Below are 11541 nucleotides of genomic sequence, written 5' to 3'. Positions count from 1 at the left end.
ACGTTCACTCTTTCCTCCAGAGGCTATCGGAATGAGTGTGTGGACTGCAGGGACTTCTCAAAGAGCTAGCCAGCCCAGAAGCAGTCCCCAGCCTGCCAGCCCACTCCACTCCCAAGCCACTGAATGATAATTTAATGGCAATGACCAAGTTTTTGTAAATTTCTTTCTGGTATTTTTTTTTCCATGTACAAATGTATATGTTATGTTTCAATTTTTTGCTTAAATAAAAAGACATTTTCAGATAACAGGGGTCCTAATGTCTGCTGGACTTGGGAGGAGGAGAGATGGGCAACCGGAGTTGGGGTTGAGGCACTACCTACAGCTGTAAGGAGTCAGTCAAGTTGCTGCTATGGCGGTCCTGCTGCCCCACTGGTCCCTACGGGGCAAGCCCCTCACCGCTGGGGAGAGCCCCGTCCTGAGACAACTACTGGCCTCTTCCGTAGTATTTTCTTGAGCCAGTAATTCCACTCTCAGAGCTGCTGGTCTAGGGGGGAGGGACCTCTCTGAATCCCCTTTCCTCCCCCACAACGCACCCTTCTCGCTCTTGGAGTCGGTGATCTCTAGGATGCTCTCCGAGTCCGCTGGTCTGTAGTACTTTAGGCCTTAGTATCCTCAGCCGGAGCTTATGGATCACGTGATCTCCGGGGCGCGTGGAGGCCGACCACCGGAGCCGCTGTTCCGGGGCGGGGGCAGTGGGTGGGGCGCCGGCCGGTCCCCCGGCTGCACTTCCGGAGGGCGCCACCGGGGGCGGTGTGGAGTCTGCTAGCCCCAATGCGCGCTGCTAGCGTTCCACTCGGCCGGAACCGCGCGGGGAAGCAGGAAGCGCCCGGTCGGGATGGCGGTGTCCGGCTGGGGACCCCCGCGGGTGGACGGCTTCATCCTCACCGAGCGCCTGGGCAGTGGCACGTACGCCACGGTGTACAAGGCCTACGCCAAGGTGGGTGCGGGCCCGAGCGAGAGCGGCCGGAAGCCAGGGGAGGTTGGGGACGGTGTCCGCGGCCCGGACTGACCTTTGGGGAGCTGACCATCCCCTTAGCTCTTAACAGCAAACACGTGTACACGCTCGTGTTTTGTCCGGAGATGCAGGTGAGATCTGGATGCAGCCTCGTGTCCGTGGCTGAAGAACAGGCTCGGAACAGGAGGATGGTTGATGGGCTGGGAGGGGGCTTGGGTAAAGGTCTGCAAGGCTGGAGCCGCTTAGGCGGAGTGGCCAATGCTAGAACCCCGAGCGGCAGGCCTCAGCGGGCGCTGCAGAAGGGCTGTGGGACTCGGGGCGCCGAGGGTTGGAGAGCCAGCACTCCGGAGTAAGGGGGCTCACTGGCCTGGGGAGGGGAAGCTGGGGCACCTGGATGCAGGAGTGAGTGGCCCATGGAGGAATCGACAGGTGGGGTGTAGGGGACCAGAGCCTCTCTGGCTGGGCGTGGGCCCTGCGCCTCAAGGCAGAACCCTCCAGTCTCCTGTTACCGCAGAAGGACACGCGGGAGGTGGTAGCCATAAAGTGTGTGGCCAAGAAGAGTTTGAACAAGGCGTCGGTGGAGAACCTCCTGACGGAGATTGAGATCCTCAAGGGCATCCGACACCCCAACATCGTGCAGCTGAAAGACTTCCAGGTGTGGGCCTGGGGCGGGGCCACCTGCAAAGTGGCGGGAGAAGAGACCGCTCTTCAAGCTGCCCCTTTGCCTCTCCCCACAGTGGGACAGTGACAACATCTACCTCGTCATGGAGTTCTGCGCAGGAGGTGACTTGTCTTGCTTCATTCATACCCGCCGGATTCTTACTGAGAAGGTGGCTCGTGTCTTCATGCAGCAGTTGGGTAAAAGCCTCTGACTGTAGACTTCCCATGACCTCTGTCCTCTCCTACACACACCTCTACCCAAGCTTAGATCCCCTGCACTCTTAGCAGTTACCTCCTTTAACAGCTTGGATTTTTAAGGCCCCAACTCTGCCTTGTGTCCACAACTGGCTTAAGAATATTATAACACATAGAGGCAGGAGCCCTAATCTGGGAGAAGTCCAGATTTCCCACCTGTGGAACATAACAAAAGGGCTTTGTAGGACATTCCAGGGCCCAGTGGGTAGTACTTGAGTGCTTTGTCAAGAGAAAATGCAAGAGCCTAAAGGGCGGGGGCATCCAGGGAGGCTTATCGTAGTGGAGGAACTTGTGAAGGGGCCAGTGGAGGAAAGCGGGCACTGGTGGTGGGAGTGTTGTTAGAAGTGTCAGGAAGCTGGTACTTGTATGTATGTAAAGCATTCAGAAGACCAGCCCGGCTAGAACTGGGGTCATAAGGCTTGAAGAGGCAGATATGTAAGCAAGGGGAGGCAAGAGGCAGGTGGGAGATGGGCCCTTCTGATCTGTTTCTCTGCATGTGTCCTCCCCAGCAAGTGCTCTGCAGTTTCTGCATGAACGGAATATATCTCACCTGGATCTGAAGCCACAGAACATTCTGCTGAGCACCTTGGAGAAGCCTCACCTCAAACTGGCAGGTGTGAGTTGGGAACAGCAGGGGAAGGCGGGTCCTGGGTTCACACAGTAATCTGTGGGTTGATCTGGGTCTCTGGTTCTGAATGGAGCTTCAAGGTTTGGAGGGTGGGTGTGCCCTCAGCAGCCTGGGTTCTCATGGAGCCCTCAATTGAGTCATCAAAGAGCAACAGGCTGGGAGGTCCAAGTATGGGCCTCATCATCAAAAAGTGGGACCTTTTGGCCCTGGCCGGTTGGCTCAGTGGTAGAGCATCAGCCCGGCATGTGGAAGCCTCAGGTTTGATTCCCGGCCAAGGCACACAGGAGAGGCACCCATCTGCTTCTCCACCCCTCCCCCTCTCCCTTCTCTCTATCTTCCTCTTCCCCTCCCGCAGCCAAGGCTCCATTGAAGCAAAGTTGGCCTGGGTGCTGAGGATAGCTCCATGGCCTCTGCCTCAGGCGCTAGAATGGCTCTGGTTGCAAAGGAGCAATGCCCCAGTTGGGCAGAGCATCGCCCCCTGGTGGGCATGCCAGGTGATCCCAGTCAGGTGCATGTGGGAGTCTTACCTCTCTGCCTCCCTGCTTCTCACTTCACAAATATTCAAAAAAAAAAAAGAAAAGAAAAAAACGGGACCTTTCTCAGGCTACCCACACTTGACCTAGCAGTATAGTGGTTGGGGTCAGGGTCAAGAGTCAATGTGTGACTAGGGTCAGGACTTGGTGTGTCACCAGGCTTGGGGCTTAAACTGACCCAACCTGTGGCAGTGCTGAGGAGTGTGAAGTAGGGACGGGGTGGTTGTGGTCCCTGATAGGATTTGTAGAACCGACTTGAGGCGGAGGCCAGGGAGCAGGGTATAACCTGAGCTTGGTGGGACAGTGAGGGAGGCTTCTGACCCCTCTTGGACCATTATCCTCATAGCTGGTGTAAGCAGGGTGGGCTTCTTGAAAAAGGGTGCCTGAGGGGACTGCGTAGGATGTGGAGGACTTATGTCACTACGAGAAGATGTAGGAGGGTGTTTGAGATTAATAATGATCAAAAGCTTGACTTGGGGTGGTGAACACACAATACAGTATATGGATGATGTATTATAGAATTATATACCTGAAAATGATACCACTTTATTAACCAATGTCACTCCAACAAATTCAAATAAAAATTTTTTAAATAAATAAATAATGAGACAAGGCTGGGAAGTCGGATTGATCCTGGTGCATCTGGAAGGGGAAGGAGTCCTGTGCTGGAGTTCGAGTGAGGTTTCAAAGGCTGAGAGCAGAGGCAGCTGGACTATGAGACCCACTGCCTAGTCCCTTGCTTGCAGACTTCGGCTTCGCGCAGCACATGTCCCCGTGGGATGAGAAGCATGTGCTCCGTGGCTCCCCACTCTACATGGCCCCTGAGATGGTGTGTCAGCAGCAGTATGATGCCCGTGTGGATCTCTGGTCCGTGGGGGTCATCCTGTACGGTGAGAGCTCCGTCCCTTGCCCCCCACCAGTGAGGCCTGCACTGTGTCCTTGGGCAAGCCATCTCTGGCCATTCCTGAAGGACTTGAATAAGGAGACTGACTCTTAATGGCCCTGGGGCACCTGCTCTGAGGGGTGGGCCAGGCCAGGCTGGACCCTGCTTCCTACCAGCCTGCCCTCTGCCTCCCTCCACAGAAGCCCTGTTTGGGCAACCCCCCTTTGCCTCCAGGTCGTTCACAGAGTTGGAAGAGAAGATACGGAGTAACCGGGTTGTCAAGGTGGGCCCTGCAGGACCCTAGCAACCTGTCTGTCAGAGGGTGGAGGGAGTCAGAGCCCTCAGGTTGGAGACCTCACTGCCCCTGCACAGACTGGGTTGTGGGCTCCAGGCTGCTTGTGGTACTGGGCATGCTTGGAGCTCTGTTCAGTTCTGCGGGCCCAGGTCAGCCCACAGACTGCTGTGTAAAAGCAGGCCCAGCTTCCCCAAGAGCATAGACCAGGTTGGGGAGCAGAACCTGAATTTGGACTCTGTGACAGCTTGGGGTTCCAGGGTGGCCTGGGTGGGAGGCTTGGCTCCACTGCCCCCACACCAGGTTTATCACTGTTTTCCTGGCTCTCAGATTCTCCACCTGTCCCTCCCCACCTGTGTACCTCAGGGACACACCAGGACAGGGTGGGGGAGGTTCTGGAGCCCCATGTGACCTGTCACTGTCCTCCCTTCAGCTCCCCCTGCGGCCCCCACTCTCCCGAGACTGCCGGGACCTGCTGCAGCGGCTCCTGGAGCGGGACCCTGGCCGCCGCATCTCCTTCCAGGACTTCTTTGCCCACCCCTGGGTGGACCTGGAGCACATGCCCAGTGGGGAGAGCCTGGCACAAGCAGTGAGTGGGCCACTAGGAATGGAGAGAGTGTAGATTGGGGGGTCTCGTCTACCCCTTTCGGTGGTAAACAGGTAACTTGCCCCACATGGGGCAGAGGATGGGCTCCATGGACCTGCTCTTCCCACTTCATGGAGAGCAGAGGGGTGGGCATGACTCCTGGCCTGCCCGTCCCCCAGACCGCGCTGGTGGTGCAGGCTGTGAAGAAGGATGAGGATGGGGATGCTGCAGCCGCCTTAGCTCTGTACTGCAAGGCACTAGACTTCTTCGTGCCTGCATTGCACTGTGAGTGTCTGGAGGCCCAGAGCAGTGGGTGTGGCTCCCAGAGCTGCAGTGGGTGGCTCCCAGACACCTTTCCCCATCCAGAGTTTTATGGGAGACAAGTGGTTTGGGGGTTCTAGAGGGTTTGGTGTGGGGCAGCGGTCCTCACATAAACCACCACATTCTGCAGACGAAGTGGATGCCCAGCGGAAGGAGGCAATTAAGGCAAAGGTGGGTGAGTGAGTTCCCTGGAAGAAATGGGTGAAGGGTGTGGGGGCCACCAGATGACTGGCTCTCTTAGAACTGGGACTTCCTGTTGTGGGAAAGGGTCAGGCCAGCCCCTGGTATTACAGGTTGGGACAGTCACTGAGGACCTAGATGGAGAATTTGGAGGTGCTGGTGAGGGAGGCAGGGTGGGACAGCCTCACCACAGCCCCTCAGTCCCTCATGCTCCTGTAGGTGAGGCAGTATGTGTCCCGTGCTGAGGAGCTCAAGGCCATCGTGTCCTCCTCCAGTAGAGCCCTGCTAAGGCAGGGGGCCTCTGCCCAAGATCTGCTCAGAGGTAGGCCCAGCTCCTGATTGACCCAGGCCCCCGGCAGCTTCCTTCCAGCCTGAGGGGGAGGCAGATGCTGGAGGGGAAGATTCCCTGAGGTGGGAAAACAGGCTGCTCCCTCACCCATAGCCTTTGCCCCTTCCCTCCTCCCAGAGATGGCCCGGGACAAGCCACGCCTCCTGGCTGCCCTGGAAGTGGCTTCTGCTGCCAGGGCCAAGGTTTGTACCCAGTGGGAGGGCCTGGGTAGGGCGGAAGGAGCCTAGGTCATGATCTGACATGACCTGGTATGTCTGGCTACAGGAGGAGGCTGGTGAGGATCAGGATGCCCTGGACCTATACCAGCACAGCCTGGGGGAACTGCTGCTGCTGCTAGCAGGTGAGGCCCCCTGCTGCCACCCTGCTTGTGCCCTGCTGCCCTGCCCTTACCACGCCCCTCTCTTTGCAGGGGAGCCCCCAGGCCGGAGGCGAGAGCTGCTTCACACTGAGGTGCCCACTAGGTTTGAGAGAATTGGGGTGCTTCATCTTCCCCTTTGACCCTCCTCCCATTTGGGAGGGCCTCCTGGGGTTGCCTTGGGGGGAGTGTCAAGTCAGGGAGTCAGACCTCACAGGCCCCATCACTTGGTGATCCCATGTGCTCTGTGGGGGCTCTGGAGCTCAGAGCAGCAGTGGAACAGGCAAGGGCTGGGTTGCTTCAGTCAGGAAGGCTTTCTGGAGGAAGGAGCAGAGAGGGGCCTGGAGGAGTTGTCCTGAGGGGCAGAGGATCTGGAGGCCCCTCCCCCCCACCCATGGACACATCTGTCTTCCCTGGGCAGGTTCAGAACCTCATGGCTCGAGCTGAGTACGTGAAAGAGCAGGTCAAGGTGGGCACATGTAGGGCTCTGCTCCTGCATGTGGGTGTCTGTCCCCTGCTCTGCTCACCCCTGTGTGTGTCTCTTTCCTGTCTCCATCCAAAAACCTCTCTGTCACTGTCTTCCCTTCACCCTGGGTTGCACAGCAGCTGTCCATGCAGCTCCTGTGCCTGCCCTAGCTGCCTCTCACCCATGGTGCTGGCTTTGTCTCCCACAGATGAGGGAATGTCGCTGGGAAGCCGAGACCATGGATAAGGAGGGGCTCTCTGAGTCTGTTCGCAGCTGTGAGTCCTGCCCTGGGGTCCCACCCTCCACACAAGGAGCAGTGAGGACTGATGGCAGCCCTGACACTGACCTTCTTCCTTGCCCCTCCACAGCTTGCACCCTGCAGTGACCACAAAAGGATGACTGGACAGATCATGGGCCACCTAGACTTGGGGGACACACTCACCCAGTCTGATGCCCAGAATTCTGCAGCCTGGTAGAGCAGCCATCCCAGATGGGCAGCTTTGCGAGCATTGCCTCCCAGGGTCCCCAGCACCCCTCAGGATATTCTCCATCCCATGGAGGCTCTGACGGCCCTGTCCTTTGTGTGCCTGGAGCAGTAAGCCTGGCCCTGGGCAGGGGGGAGCAGGCCTCTGGGAGAAGAGTGTTTCATGTGACTGGTTAACTGGTGGCTGCCGGACCCTGAGCCTGTCAGTCTGTGGCATTGAGGCTCTGTGTTTGCTCTGAGGAAAAGGCAGGGTGCCCTGTGCCCACCGCTGTCCTTCCTGGGAGCCCCTATTTCAACTCACCTCTGTCCATGCACCAGACCAGGGCTCTCTAAGACTGCTCAGGGGCCACCCCCACCCTCTATGGTCTGTACTCAGCCCCATAGAACTCACCAATCTCCTTGGAAACTGGTGTCTGCCCAAACCTTCTCAGCATTTTAAGTTAATCCATGAAAATATTATATACTTAGTAGGGTGGGGCAGACCAGAGAAACTCATGCCATGTTCCTGCCCTGGCCTGGGGTGGTATTGGGAGGGGTCCTCAATCCCTTTTTGGGGAACACCCTCCTACTTTCAGAAGAGCTACTCCTGGCTTGGCATGGGGGCTTCCTGACCCCTCAGGTTTTGGGGGCCCAGGAGACCTTCCAGGTCTGACATGGCTACTATCCCAGCATATGTCCTGGGCAAGAACCTTGCCCTTCTGGGCCTGCCTGGGTCTCCCCATCTCTTTAATGGCATTTCTGGTACCTTCTGAGCCCCCCCCCACACACACACACATACACACATGGGCTTCTGCGAGGACAATGTGACTTTAATCTGAGGAAGAAGGCACACACCTGGAGTTATTTGGGGGTTTGTTTTAAAAACTGTTGAGAGGCTTTCAGTGATTTCTAACCCTCCACCCTTCAGTGCCTCCTTGGGACAGGGATCATCTCTAGCCTGCTGGAAGTCATGTGAAGAATATTGTTCATTGTCTCCCTATTAAATTATTTTCTGAATTTGTGATTCTTCTCTTACCCTGGAAGAAGAGAAGGAGCAGGTCGAGGTTGGCAGCCCCATTTTCCTGGGTAACCTGAGGGGGGGCTGGGGGAGGCCATGGGGTAGAGGGGGGAGTGAGTCACATCTGCCTCCTGCTTTCAGGTCCCAGGGGAGCGAAGAGTCAGGCTGACTATCTGCCATTCCTGCTCACCACCTAAGGGACTAGTGGGGAGGGGACAAGCACAGGCCTGGGTGCCAGGCAAGGGCCTTCCCAAGGTGCACCTGGGAAAGGGTGAACTCCATGGCTGGGGTGTAGTACTGTAAAACCTCTGTGCACTGCACAGCACACTTCCCTGCACCAGACAGGATTCCTGGCCTCTCACCCCTCTTGGGCAGGTGAGTGATTAGGGAGCCAGGTTAAGACAAAGGGCATTCTGTAGGGCAGCGGTTCTCAACTTGTGGGTCGCGACCCCAACGGGGTCGCTTAAAGCCATCGGAAAATACATAATGCATATCAGGTATTTACATTCCGAATCATAACTAGTAAAATTACAGTTATGAAGTAACCACCAAAATTATTTTTTGGTTTGGGGTCACGGCATTAGAAAGGTTGAGAACCACTGCTCTAGAGTGTCCCATGCTCATACTTAGTCCTCCAGGATCCTCCCCAAACTGGAGTCATTTCCAGCAGTTCTTAACCGCCTTCCACCCCAAGGTTTTGGTCTGAACAGCACTTGGAAGCATCTTTGGGGATGTAGGGAATAAGCAGCCCACCACCCTGGGGAAGCACCCAGGCAGCAGATCTATAGATGATCACATACCAACCACCAGGAGAGCCGTCTAGCCAATGTTCAAGGGAGGGAACTATGTGTTTTCCCTGAAGACCCTGGCCTGGAGGTCAGGGCAATGCAGAACAGTGGTCCGGAAGATAGGGCCCAAGTCCTGGCTCTGCCATTTGGCCAAGAGACCCATTATCTAGTCCAGTGATTTTCAACCTTTTTCATCTTGTGGCACATTAATCACTAAAGCTCTGTGGCACACCAAAAAAAGTTATTTTTTGGCTGATCTGACAAAGTAGATAAAATTTTGATTCATTCACACAGGACTGCTGCTGTTGTGTTGGCTACTTTTTTTTTTTTTTTTTTTTTTAAGAGTTTATTTATTGATTTTAGAGAAAGAAGGTGGGAGGAGTGGGAAGCATCAACTCATAGTTGCTTCTCATATGTGCTTTGAGTGGGCAATCCCAGAGCCTCAAACCAGGGACCTCAGTGTTCCACATCGACACCCTATTCATTGTGCCAAGACAGGTCAAGGTCAGGCTTTGTCATTTTAAAATTTGACAATCTAAGAGAAAAGAGGTCAGTGTCTGATAAGTAGTCAGGTATTGCATGTTTTCAAAGTTCCGGTGACGCCTGACCTGAGGTGGCACAGTGGATAAAGCATTGACCTGGAACACTGATGTCACCGGTTCAAACCCCGGGGCTTGCCTGGTCAAGGCACATATGGGAGTTGATGCTTCCTGCTCCTCCCCCCTCCTCTCTCTCTCTAAAAATTAATTTTAAAAAATAAATTCAAAGTTCTGGTGGCATACCAGTTGTAAATCTCTGGACTGACCCATTTCCCTCAGTGAAACTGGGCAGAAGTGAAGTGTCCTGGGAGCCTGTAAGGGTCTGATGAGTTACTGCACACGAGCCTGGCACCCAGTGATTCAGGGACATGTTTTCAGAGTTAGGGACAGGATGGTACTTCAGGTTACCTTGGACATGGGCTGGACAAAAAAAGGCCTTAGTAAGTGAAAGGGTGAAAGGGGAGTGAGTGGAGTTGTTTGTGGGGGTGAATGGAGAAGACTGAATGGGAAGAGGAGACTGGCCAACTAGGATGATGGGTTGGAGGTGTTGGCCCACAGGCCCTGACTGTGATATTTGCATTGGCTGCCTGACAACAGGAGACCAGGCAGGTGGGATCACTGAGGGGATTGGACCCTCCCTGGGCAGAGTGTTTAGATGGCCTCCAAGGTGGTCCTGTGTTTGAGCCACCTGCCAAAGAGGGAGAGGTCAGGGGAGGAGGTGGGATTTGCTCTCTAGGGCTCCCTTCGAATGGCAGAGGCCTATGGGAAATTGGCTTTTTAAAATAAAATTTTCTTCTTAGGGTTAGAGTTGTTTCTCCCTTTTATCTTTAATACTCTGCATGTGCCCAGAACAGGGCAGACACCTTCCCAGCATCAAGCTGCCTGACCCTGCCCTGTCCTCCCACCTCTACTCAATTTCCCAAGCTCCAAGCTGTCACTGGGCCAAGCTGGGGGAGCACCTGGGCCTGGAACTCTGTCTCCCAAGGGACCGGCCTGGGCTAGTAGATGGTCCTCTGGAACAGATTGAGGGACCCAGGTGTCCCTCTCCCAACCTGTCCCTTCTTTGGCTAACTGGGGAGATTTGGAAGGTGGATTCTGGCAGGTCATCTAGGAGGGCTCTTCCCCAGAGACCACTGCTGCTCCAGCACCCCTCCAGAGGGAGATGGCCCAACCCTGAGGCTGCAGCACAAGGGAAGGAGGTATGTCTGTGACTGCTTCTCCCAGAGCAAGCAGCTCATCCCCACACTTGTCCACTCAAAACCCCATAGATACACAAACACTAACAGGCCACAGCCCTCAGACACCCCAAAATACCCAAAGCCACATCCAGGCTCACAGGCCATGCATAGCTCACACAGACTTCTCACGCTCTCACACGCAGGCATGGACCCTGCTGAGCAAGGCTGAGGTAGCCCCGGTGCCCTGCTCCCCATGACCCAGCCCACCCTCTTCTCTCTTGGAGCCTCACATAGATTCTGAGAAGAGTGATGCTTGATAGGTACTGGGCTAGAGGCAGGCTACAGGCTGTGTGGCTCGCTTCCAGTGTGGCTCCCACCCCCAAGCAGCCTCAGGCATTGGTTGAGCAGTAGGCACTGCCAGCAGTCCTGGCTCAGCCAGCGTTGCCCCAGCTGTTCCCAGCTGCTGGGAGCCTCTAGTGTCTGCGGAGGGGCCAGCTGGCCACTGAGGCAAGGGGGGAACCTCTTTACTCCAAACCCTGTCCCCATCCTCCCCATCTCCACCCTGGGGACCAACTGGCCTTTGGAGAATCACTTGAGACCTGTAGCCCTCTCCCTCTGGGAAGAAGGCCAGAGCTGTCTGCACAGGTGGAAGGAGACCTGAGTGGGGGCAGAGACCAGGACTTGTCACCAGTCTCCCTGCAATCACCCGTATGGAGCTAGAGAACCAAGGGTGAGGGTGAGGAGGAGCAAGCTGGCCATCTTTGCTGTCTCTTCCTAAAGAGTGGTGGTGGGGGTGGGGCCCAAGGGGCTGTCTGATCCTCCTTCAACATCTGTATCCTTAAGGGCGGAAAGAATGAAAGGGACAAAGAACAGGAGGGAGAAGGGGAGGGCCTGGGTAGGTAAATGCCTAATCTAAACTATGGGGCCTTAACAGTGGGGATTTTAATTACTCTGCAAAGAGTTCTGGTGGCAAGTGGCTTTCTTTGTTGTCCTCACATAATACCAGGTGGGTGGGCTAGACATGGAGCAAGTGGTTATCTAAATCAGTGGAAGTAGAGCAGGATATAAAGAGAGTAGTCCTCATTAGACAGG

The 11541-nt window shown here is 55.6% G+C and overlaps 1 protein-coding gene across 2 annotated transcripts; it reads left to right on the top strand.

Moving 5' to 3' along the window:
* The first annotated feature begins 749 nt into the window (after positions 1-749).
* On the top strand, positions 750-7943 carry ULK3 (unc-51 like kinase 3). 2 transcript variants are annotated; one of them, XM_066342363.1, is made up of 17 exons: positions 750-937; positions 1087-1146; positions 1470-1610; positions 1693-1813; positions 2380-2484; positions 3778-3921; positions 4115-4197; positions 4640-4795; positions 4972-5077; positions 5244-5284; positions 5513-5615; positions 5760-5824; positions 5907-5982; positions 6052-6092; positions 6419-6466; positions 6672-6738; positions 6832-7943. In XM_066342363.1, the coding sequence occupies exons 1-17, from the start codon at positions 836-838 to the stop codon at positions 6846-6848; spliced, it is 1476 nt and encodes a 491-aa protein (XP_066198460.1). In that variant the 5' UTR covers positions 750-835; the 3' UTR covers positions 6849-7943. The 2 variants fall into 2 exon arrangements, with proteins under 2 accessions (XP_066198460.1, XP_066198461.1); XM_066342364.1 differs by lacking the exon at positions 1087-1146 and having other exon boundaries at positions 755-937.
* Positions 7944-11541: the final 3598 nt, after the last annotated feature.

The sequence above is a fragment of the Saccopteryx leptura genome, chromosome 6 (genome assembly GCF_036850995.1).
Source record: "Saccopteryx leptura isolate mSacLep1 chromosome 6, mSacLep1_pri_phased_curated, whole genome shotgun sequence".
Lineage (NCBI taxonomy): Eukaryota > Metazoa > Chordata > Mammalia > Chiroptera > Emballonuridae > Saccopteryx > Saccopteryx leptura.
Note: the sequence above shows the minus strand (reverse complement) of the source record. Positions and strands in the feature narration are given on the sequence as shown.

What these genes read in the sequence shown, in the direction of transcription:
- ULK3 (XM_066342363.1), top strand. Translation starts at nt 836, where the DNA reads ATGGCGGTGTCCGGCTGGGGACCCCCGCGGGTGGACGGCTTCATCCTC. An exon ending in CTTCGTGCCTGCATTGCACT is followed by an intron (nt 5,078 to 5,243) that starts GTGAGTGTCTGG and finishes CACATTCTGCAG; the next exon opens with ACGAAGTGGATGCCCAGCGG. An exon ending in ACGTGAAAGAGCAGGTCAAG is followed by an intron (nt 6,467 to 6,671) that starts GTGGGCACATGT and finishes TGTCTCCCACAG; the next exon opens with ATGAGGGAATGTCGCTGGGA.